General features: G+C 38.8%; 1 protein-coding gene and 1 long non-coding RNA gene across 3 annotated transcripts in view; one reads left to right on the forward strand and one right to left on the reverse strand.

The window, feature by feature from the left end:
* The window catches only part of LOC125886924 (uncharacterized), a 20,426-nt gene extending 17,805 nt beyond the window's left edge, over positions 1–2,621 (forward strand). Inside the window, exon 4 of the long non-coding RNA XR_007449105.1 lies at positions 502–2,621. This is a non-coding gene — a long non-coding RNA (uncharacterized LOC125886924). The remainder of the gene's footprint in view (positions 1–501) is intronic.
* Positions 1–10,358, reverse strand: part of parvb (parvin, beta) — a 27,010-nt gene extending 16,652 nt beyond the window's left edge. Inside the window, exon 1 of one of the 2 annotated variants that reach the window (XM_049573284.1) lies at positions 10,094–10,358. In XM_049573284.1, coding sequence (XP_049429241.1) covers positions 10,094–10,208 — 115 coding nt within the window. In that variant the 5' untranslated portion in view covers positions 10,209–10,358. Of the gene's footprint in view, positions 1–2,627; positions 4,978–10,093 lie in introns of those variants that run through there. The other variant, XM_049573283.1, reaches the window with a different exon arrangement.
* Positions 10,359–10,900: the final 542 nt, after the last annotated feature.

A 10,900-nucleotide genomic window follows, 5' to 3' on the forward strand; every position in this document is an offset into this window, starting at 1 on the left:
GGAGAGCTGTAAAGTCAGATAAATTGCAGTAAGTGATGTCACTTGAGTCAGCCTCAGTTGGGTATGAAGCATGGACTGTAAAAAAGAGTGAACATAGCAACTGTGATGTCACCCACTGGTTTGAAGCCTTGAGTTTGGCATTTTGACAGTCGCCATCTTGTTTTTTTGGGGAGTCAGAAGTGACCATCAGCCTTTCCAAAACCACGCCCTACACCCTCTCCCTCACTCCATTTCTGCCTTCAGATGAAGGGTCCGCCATATTGAGCGCCATCCCAAACCAACTAGTGAGGAGTGGAAGTGAGTTATAAAACCCTCCAACAGCGCCATGTTGTGTTCATCATGGAAGACGCTCCATACAAGAAAAGTTCCACAACTACCTTACAAACGTAAACTGCTCAAACTAAGACATTTACAGGCCTATTGTCATACGGATGATAACATCTTAAACTGTCCATCCATCCATCCATCCGTCCATCCATCTATTTTCATCCACTTCTCCAGGGCTGGGTTGTCGGGGCAGCAGGTCAAGCAAAGCACCCCAGACGTCCCTTTTCCCAGTGACGCTCCCAGGCCAGATGAGATATGTAATCCCTCCAGCATGCTCTGGGTCTGGCCTGGGGCCTCCTACCAGTCTGGCCATCCTCCTCTGACCTCTGGCATCAACAAGGTACTCTCACCCAGAGAACTGCTGCTCCATCCTCTATAAACCCTAGAGATGGTTGTGTGTGAAAATCCCAGTAGATCAGCAGTTAATAAAATACGTAAACCAGCCCGTCTGGCACCAACAACCATGCCACGCTCACTTAAATCACCTTTCTTTCTCATTCTGATGCTCGGTTTGAATTTCAGCAGGTCGTCTTGACCAGCTGCCACATGATTGGCCAATTAGTCACTGCGTTAACGAGAAGCTGAACAGGTGTACCTAATAAAGTGGACAGTAAGTGTATATGTATATATTCTTGTATTTATCCTCATTTTCTTTCAAATGTCAAGATTATTTACTACATGGAATAAAATTAAACCCCTTTAATGTCACTGTACAAAGAGATTAGTGCTACATCTGATCAGGTGCCAACTAGTCAATAAACAGCTAACGTAATCATACATAAAATCGGAAATAGCATAAAAAAATACAAGGAAAAAAATAGGCTGGATGAAGCTTTTCTCTGTATGTCTGTAAGCATCATAGCATCGCACGTTTACAGACCTTAATGGACTCAACATACTCAAAAAGTCAAATTAATATAAATAAATTTACCTTTTCTATCTCATACTTTGCACTCTGAAAAGGGACAACTCAAAGACTATAATTTATTGGCAACTATTAATCAGATAGTCAGATTGTCAATCACTAAATTAGGTAGAATAATTTGACTCCCAATTCCACATTATAAAGTATATTCCATCTGTTTACGCCTCATGATGTACCACACTGTGCTGAGAAGATGTTATGTAAGGAGTGCGCTGTCATCAAGTTGTGAGTTGCAGAATCTTCAGTTGGTGAAAAATGTTTATCCAGTGATTTTGAGCTGCAAACTGCTCTGTCACACGTCTGTAACTTCCTAAATTTTTCTCCACCCATGTGACGCTCTGTCTTTTCCACTACAGATTGCATTACAGCGCAGAAGTGTCCATCAAAAGTTATTATACTTTGCATACTGGCACTTTATAGTGTATTTCATTTAGAATGAGAATTTAGTCTCAAACTGTGGACACTAAAGCTGATTCAAGGTGACAACAAGACACAAAAAGTAACAAACACTGATACACACTTTGAGAAAGGCTTTCAGTGCAATCAATTTCCACTGAGAGGCGTTCACTTCTGACTGCAGAGACACTCCAGGGATTAAAAGGCTTTTTCTTCTTAATGGCCACGCTGCTTTTATCATCCAGCATTTCAATTTGTACGACCTGCAACACGCCGGACTGCAATCAATGGTCTCAAATCTGTCATTTCATTGACTCTGCTATTCAGAGTGGCTGCACTTTGAGCTCCTTTTTTAAATTAAATGCATTTTTCTGATTGAAAATATAATAAAGGGAAGTCTAGAGCTGTGTGTTTGTGATACAATCTGGAGAAAATCTCAACTTCAAAGCCAGTGCAAAGAGAGGATGTTCAGAATAACCCCGGGGAGGAGAGGTCCCCATAGATTTCCTATCTGATTCAGCCCTCTCATAAGAGCTGAATCTCACTACAGATCAGCACTTTGCTTTGTAATTACAGAGCAAGCACGCTGCATTTCATCATAATTGTGCTGCTTCCTCCCTCTGCGTCTATCTGACTGCATTACTGCTGCTGGCACTTCACACAGTCAAGTGAAAAGTGAGTGAAAAATGGTCACATTATACCGTATAATTAATTTGCTAGAGCAGCTTTATGCAGAATGATTTATGGAAATAAAAACATTCACACTCGTAGATCCAGAAATACAACAGCAACCCTCACACTCAATTCTGTTAAGTTAAAGAGACATTTCACAGTGACTACTTACATCTCGATGACCTCTTACAACAACCGACACAACACATTGCTGGATATTAACCTGCAGTTGCACTAAGGTAACAGGTCCTGCTTCCCCATTTCCACTTCCAAGTTCCTCAAAGCCCAAAATCAGAACCACATTTACCTTGTTTCTTCCTCTTGGTCCCACACAGCAGCCCCGCCATGTCCCCACTATAAACCTCCTGATTCCCAACGACGACGGCAGCGGGCAAAGGTAGAAAATGCAGGAGTGTATGTGTGTGTGAATCGTAGTTGGTGGGACTGAGCAGTGGCAGGGGCGTCATCACGTGTTTATTTCTGTCACAGCCCTCCACCCCACATCTGCGGTCCAGTTACAAGAGACGCTGAGGGGTGTGTGTGTGTGTGTGTGTGTGTGTGTGTGTGTGGGACAGGAAAGACCACACTGGACATGAACGCACCAGGCTCTGGACACAGGACAGACTTCACTGACCTCTCACAGGTACAGAGTGGACTGGATATCGTTTAATTTGAATCTAATATCCGTATAAATGCATGCAGCCTGGTGGTGTCAGTTCAGGATTTTGTTGCTGTAATTGACTGTTTAAATTGCAATCTAGTAATTTCACAGCAATATAAGAGACTTGTTTTTTCGGAGAATAACTGAACAAGTGAATGGAGCCTTTAACATGTTTTGCTGCAGCGGATAATCAATCAGGCAGCGGCTGTATTCCTGTTAACAGAATTACACTAATTCAATACAAATCAAAGCCTGCAGTCAATCTTACGCTGGCTGCGTTGCACAAATCCACGTAAAAACCTCCTCTGTGGTTTTTGCAAACCATTATGGAAGAGGACAAAACAACAGCAAGATATGGTCAGTCTTATTTTTGCTTTGGAGATAAAAAATGTTCCGAGTATAATTAGTCTGCATCATAAACAACAGCGTAAAGCAGATTGAAATCGACCTCGTCTTGTTTGGTTCCAGTGCTCTCGAGGGGGGGAGGCGGTTCACTGTGGCACTGGGGGAAGATATAAATAATGCAGCAGTATGGAGAAGACAGGCCGGACCTTAAATATAGCTGTGGTTATTTACACCGACACAAGCAGCAGTGAGTCACAGCAGCCGGGAGATGACAGAGTCACTGAGTTTGTTCCACAGGGGGCCTTCAGCAGATATTAACTCTCTAACTTATTACACTCAATATTTACTTATTATTACATGCTATGTACTTTATTTACTCCATGATGTGATTCTGTTTTTCTCCATATTGCAATTCTTCTTCTTTTTCTACTATTGTACTGTTTGGTGCTGTTTTTTTTCTAATCCAAATCGAGAGTCAAAGGAGAGCGGAAGTCGAAAATTGTTTAGACTGTAAATCAAATTGGATACTGACTAGTGTTGTTGTGATTTCAAAATTACGACTTTGATCAATACCTGCCTAAATGTCTCAATACTCAAACGATACCGCAGAAAAACCTTAAACATTAGGGATGGGGGAAAAAAAATCGACACAGCAGAGTATCGAGATATTTTTGTGTAGCATATTGTATCGTCACACAGTGCCAAGGTTTGAGTTTTTAATTACATAAATTATTAATATTACAAATACAAATTAAACTTTAGGTGGCCTACTAGAATAGTAAAATCAATTGCTTTTTCAGTCCACTATACATTCTTCTGCTAAAAACTTTATATTATTAGATGGCACAGATGTTGACAAAGTTTGCCTTTGGGGACATAACTTACAGTTTAAAAAAGGTAATAAATCACAATATATTGAAATACCCAGCATGTCGCGACACTTTTAAAATCACAATAATATTGTATTGTGATAATATTGTATCGTGGGGCCTCTGGTGATTTTCACCCCTATATAACATGAGGATATAACTTGACAAAAAAAAAAAAAGACAATTGACTGAACTTTAATAAAATTAAACTAAATAAATAAATAAATAGAAAATGTGCTCAGTGGACCGCAGACCTCCACCCAGGAGATGTATCGAGTCACCTGTGTTCAGTCTACTTTAGTGCACCACTCTGCGCAGAGTAACTAGGGGTGGCAGTAGCTCCGTCCATAGGGACTTGGCTTTGGAACCAGAGGGTCGCCAGTCCAAGTTCCAGTACGGACTAATTGGAGTGAAGACTGGTTGCTGGGGAGGCACCAGTTCACCTCCTGGGCACTGCTGAGGTGCACTTTAACAAGACACTGACCAACTGTTCGGGGTGCCTGTCCAAGGCACATCTCTCCATTTAATGCATGTACTGTACACGTCCTGTTTATGTCATGTGTGTGTATTTCAGGCTTGTGTGTATATCAGGATTGATAAAGTATATCTTCTTCTTCCTTTAATAATCCCCAAAGTGCCAGGTTCACGGTTAATGTCAAGTTAATGTCAGTTACGTTTATTTTTTTTCACGCTCAATAAAATTGAAGTTTATGTGCTGTCAAGTGTTTTCTTGTTTGTTTGGTTCTTTTCATACATGTCAGCATGTTTTTCACAATAAATTAGTACATTTTAAACATTAATAATTTGATTACTGTGTGTAATTAGATCAAACTTATGGTGTTATTAAAGGTTTTACATGGTGTGCAGTAATCTGGTGTCCTCTATACTTGAGTTTTTTTGTGAATTCTTTGATAGTTAACTTTATATCTGCAACCAGATACCTCTTATTAAACAATGTTAAATAAGACTCAGTGCACATACTGACATAACATACACAAACTTTTTTAAGAGTCTTACAGATGTTGTTAAATTTAGTTTTTAGAAATTATGACTGAGATACGTACTAAGTGGGACATTTTACAGTTGAGAAATTCAGGGCTCTCTGGTGAAGGAACTGTAATATTACAGTTTTTCAAATACATCTTTGATATTTCTGTGCTGCAGTTTCTTGTTACAATATCAGTAACCCACATTAATAGGTCAATATCAGTCACTATATCGGCTGTAATATAGAGAAAAACTGACTTGACTGTTCAGGTGCATCAAATAGCAAATATGTTTCTGTCCTTTTTTGGAGTAACTCTACTCTTAAATGTTTAAAGTATGTCAACGATGTCCTGGATAACGGCAACTAATAATACCATAAATGTTAAGTCAATATAATTTACAAGCAATTCGGATGTTTTTATTATTTATATAGTATTTTCCTAAAGATGCTAAATTTAAAAAAAAAAATCACCATTGCTGCATCACAAAGAGCAAAAGACACAAAGCAACAGTATCAAACTATATATTGAATCTAGTAATGTTGGTTCAAGTTTCACTATCTTTTGGATGTATTCCTGATACATTAATCAATGTGCCATACTCCAGTTCATCTCCATCTCTTTTTGATAGTTGTGTAAAAGTGACAATAAAACAAGCAGGTGAAGTTAGTTAAAAAAAAAAAGTAACAACACAACAATAACCAGATGACTTACTATTATCAGCATCCATCCTGCACTTAAGTCATATTTTGTATTTTCAGAGTGCATACACTCTTCACCCTGAGATAATAGAGGGAGGATGTGACCTGACGTTCATCCTCTCAGTCCTTATAAAGCAAAAACTTTTTTTTCTGTCTCCATTAAACTCTCACTGTTACAGTACTGCCTGTTGCTGACAAAGGGAGCTGTGTCTTGTCAGAGAGATGCAGACTTCCTTTCAGTTTATCAGGATATACACAAAGAGCCATGACCGTGCAGTATCTTTGAAAACTAGGTCTGTAATTGCAGGAATCTGGGCTTGGTAAATTATACATGTTAGTTTACGTCTTGCTAAACAGCCTTAAGCAACACTTTTCATCCTATTTCTGATACAAGCAGAAGAAGAGGAGGGTTTGAATGTTTATAACTACTAAAAGGAGCACATATGGTTGCTAAGGAGTGTCAACACAGCTTAAGAAACCATAAGTCCCTCTCTTTAAGGCACAATACAGTTACACTAGTAATGATTATTCAGCAAGTGTGAAGCAACTTTTCCAGTGGCAACTCGTCTCTCTTGGGTGTTCCTCTTTAAGATATATAGCACCACACCCAAACGTAACAGAAACCACGACAACAGCAGCAGCAGTAGCATGTGAGACCACAAGCTGGGCTGCTTTACCAAAGACCAAACTCACATACTTGTCTCCTGTTATACTGATTTTCAATTCTAAAATCACAGAGACTTTCTACCTTTAAAATAAGCAGTTTATCATCTTGGCTTTAATCCACTTTGACCACACAGGGGCAGTGCGCTCAAACAAGCTGCACACACACACTGACACTGTAGTGGGATTCCTTTCAGCCCACTCTGCTGCACTGACTTACAGCACAGTCATACATTAGCAAAATTAATGTCTGGAAACCACTCGGGGGTTTTGTAGGTACGTTGGAGGCTGACAAATAAAAGAACAGTTACATTTTCATGTTGTGTCATTCATTACATCCAGTATAAACACAATGAGAAAATGTCACAGACGCCTGAGATCACAGGTTTGCCTTTCCCCATTTTTACCTCTGCCTACACTAAAGTCTGGGCCAGGGGTACTATGGGCAAAAACACGATAAAGGTATTTGTAGGATTCTTTATAATGGGACATTTGTGACCTGTACTGGCAGTCTTGAAATGCAGACTTCTGAAGAGGATGTAAAGATATTTGGGGAAATGGTGTTCCCCAGGGCCAGTTAAGAGGAGGGACGGTTAAATCCTAGATAGGTCTAGGATAAGGTTAGCCTAGCTTAGCACAAATACTGGAAGTACAGGGAAACTACTAGCCTAGCTCTAACAAAAAAAAATCCAACATAATATATTAAGACTGAAATATTAATGTTGAATTTAAGTCTGCAACTAACATCTTTTTTTATTAATTGTGTTGTCCACAAACCACTGGTGAAGAGAAGAGAATTCCTGCACCCTTACTTGCAATAAACTTTATGTACACGTTTTGGCCCTTTGACCTTCATCAGGTAAAGACTGACTTCATTGATGACATGTTAGACATGTTTTTAGATAGACTGTCTTTTTTTTATTATATTATTCAATGGTTACATTGATGTAGTTGTTGCCCATAATATCCACCTTTGATAGTGGGAAGTGCCCTCTTATAGGCTAAATACTAGGGATGCACGATAATATCGGCACATCATCAGTAAAAGGAACTTTTAACATCGGCCCACATTCTTTTTCTTATTTTGTACAATTAATTAAATTACATACATTGAAAGAGTACGAGTGTGCATGCATAGTACAATGTTAATTCAAATATGCAAGGGACTTGATCACTAAAATTACGTGGGAAAAAAGTGGATATATTGATATCAGTATCAGTTATTGGCCAAATAAGTTGTTAAGTTGTTGTTCCCACAGACTGTGGGATTTCTTGCAGTGACAGTTCATGGCTGACGATTCACCTCAGGAGGAGACGTTTTTATATGTGGTTTTGGACATTCTTTGTTCCCTGATTCTACCTAATAAGGGTCTAAGAACCGAAACTGTGTATTTAAATAAAGTTTTACTGCAAGTAATCAGACAGCGTGCAGATATTCTCTTCCCTTATCTACAGACAATTTCCTCCCACACACCTTGTCTACAAGTTATTGAAGGCTTGTATGTGCTTCCACATTCCTGTCTGAGAAACTAGAAAGATCACTGTAAAAAAAACCTGTACATCATATTTCCTGTACCTCTAAGAGGTGTCTTCAAATTGCTTGTTTTGTTCGACTAATCTGCCAAAAATCCAAATATATTCAATAACTACAATAGGGACAAAAAAAAGCAGCAAACTCAAACAACGTCTGGGCTATTAAGAGTTTTGGGACATTGTTTTGAGAAATGCTAGTCTGTGTTGATTCTATACTGTGGTATATGAACCAACACTAAATTGTTATCACTGGTTTCAGTAAAGCTTTCAGCACAAGCTGCAGCAGGAAGACAATTATTCTCATTTCCTCATTAAAATCGAGATATCATCCAATTAACTCACTGAGCTGAGCTGTCTGTGGGTTTCTCTGTTTAACTCCCAAAGCAGCTTTAAGGTTAAAAAGAATCATCTTATCCCACTCTGGGACAGTTACATCTATTTGGGCTGCAACTCATGATTATTTTCATTATCAATTTATCTATCGATTTTTCTTTCTTTTAATTGTGGCGGTTATAAAATAATAGAAACAGAAGTTGTGTGTGCCCCAGAGACCAAGGTGACAAACTGCTTGTTTTGTCCAACTAACAGTCTAAAACACAACTATATTTAATTGTTCTTACCAGTGTTATTCTGTTTGATATTTGTATACATATTATATTGCCATATATTTGTGTCTTATTATTTCAATTTGCACAGCACTTTGGTCAACTGCGGGCTTTAAAATGTGCTATATAAATAAACTTGATTTCATGTGATGTATATCCTGTATCATCTTGTTGCAGGTCTTCATTGAATCTATATGATGATACAAAGGTGTAGGTTTCATTCCAACATTGGAGGGGACGCACGAGTCAGGGGGTTTGAGGGTCCTCTCACAGAACATTTTAAAGATCAAACACTTAATTATCTGAATTGAATGAATTTTGATACACCGATTTGTGCCTTTTCTGCATCAATTTATATTGCAAATGTCTTAAATTATGTCAAAATAAAAAGTCCTGTGCTACTTTTATGTTTTATTTAGGGAGGAAAAAGCACAAGTCTAAAATATTGTATCTGTATCTGCACTGGTATGTACATATATTTATCTTCAACTGCGTTCATATTATCCATAGCAACACCTTCATCACTTCTGCAATGCTCTTACACTTTAATGTAATCACCTTTCACTGGTTCTCTATCCATATATATCTGCGTTTATGTATGGGTTGTGTAAAAAGCTACTGGGTGCCTTAATTTCCCCCAGGATTGATAATCTATCTATCTATCTATCTATTATAGAATTCAATAAGGCTCCTAGACAATTAATATGTCTCTGTCCTCCTCCTGCTGATGGTGAACCTCCTTTAATGGAGATTACAAACACATGGCTGTGAGCACACACACACACACACACACACACACACACACACACACACAGACGTTAAACCTTGCAGCTGTCTGTCTGACCACACAGTGTCTGGCCCGTGGGAGGGCAGAAAATAGTTTGACCAACAACTGGTAAAGTAGGACAATAAGTTAAAGCCTATTTTTTGATATCCAAAACAACACAGTGAACACAGTCCTGCTGTTTGCCACCTTTATCTCCACATCCTGTCACCACTGTGTGACTGTGTGATCTATTTATGTTCATTACCTCATGGTAAATGCCTGTGAAGCTGCTCAGGGTGCTTTGTCTCGCCTCTTATTCACTTGGAGAAGTATTAAAACTACACTAGGGCTCAAAATATGTTAATGAATGAATCTATAATCAGTTATGACACACTAATCAGGAGAATGCAAGAGGAACAGTACAAGATTATACCACAGAAAGATAAAAATGTATTCATATAGGCCTAAATCATGTGTGCAGTGCATGATTAAAGTGCCGGTGGTGTCCCAGAGCAGAATATTTTAATAGCGCATCATGTGATTGCAGCACCATGGACAGAAACCCCAACAAGCTAAAACAAACAGAGGCCTTTTATAATGTTGAAAAACAAAGAAAACAAACAAACAAAAAAAATATCACTGACCTTCTTTAGACTTTTTCTTCCGCACCAGGGTTCCTCCTAATTTCCCGAGGAAAGATTCGTCCTTTTTCATCTTTGCGGGCTGCAGGGTCGCAGATGTGTTCGCGGTCCCAGACATCTCTCCGTGTGTTGTGTTTCTTTGCCTCTCTTGTGTCTGTTAATAATGTCACTCCTCCTCCTCGTGCTGCATTCACGGCACCGGTGTGAGAGCCAATCACAGAGAACAGACTGAATTCACAGGCAGACGGCAGACTGAAGGAAGAAGCGCCGGTCCAGCATCAACAGAGCAATGACTCACATGTGAGTAACAATCTGCTCCAATGTTTACTGAGGGTTCATGTCACAGCGCCTCCTAACGGCAGGGTGAGGAAATAGATTTAATTTATTTAATGGTAAATGTGACAATAAATAAATACATCCATCTTTATCTAGTGGGGAGAAGCTTTCCATGAAATGAAGACCATAAAATGAGTTACGTGGACCTATGAAGAAAAATGAAACATCTACTTAGAGACAATAGTGTCAGCGTTATGGATGCAGCAAGATATGTCAGTGTATGTCACAGCCTGAGAGACAACCAACACTGCAGCATGTAGCTCATCACATAACAGATCACACGCTGCCTTTTTATTTACTCCTTCACTTAATGAGTTTTTTCTTTAAACTTTGTTTCTATGATTTTGTAATTATTACTGAATTCGCTGTCTTTAATTGTAATTGTGCTTTAGCAACACATATGAAATGTCATGTCAATAAAGCTTATTGAATTGTATTAAAACTGAAGACCATAAAAGGACAGGGAGAAAAAAA

The sequence above is a fragment of the Epinephelus fuscoguttatus genome, linkage group LG4 (genome assembly GCF_011397635.1).
Source record: "Epinephelus fuscoguttatus linkage group LG4, E.fuscoguttatus.final_Chr_v1".
In the NCBI taxonomy this organism is placed as follows: Eukaryota; Metazoa; Chordata; class Actinopteri; order Perciformes; family Serranidae; genus Epinephelus; species Epinephelus fuscoguttatus.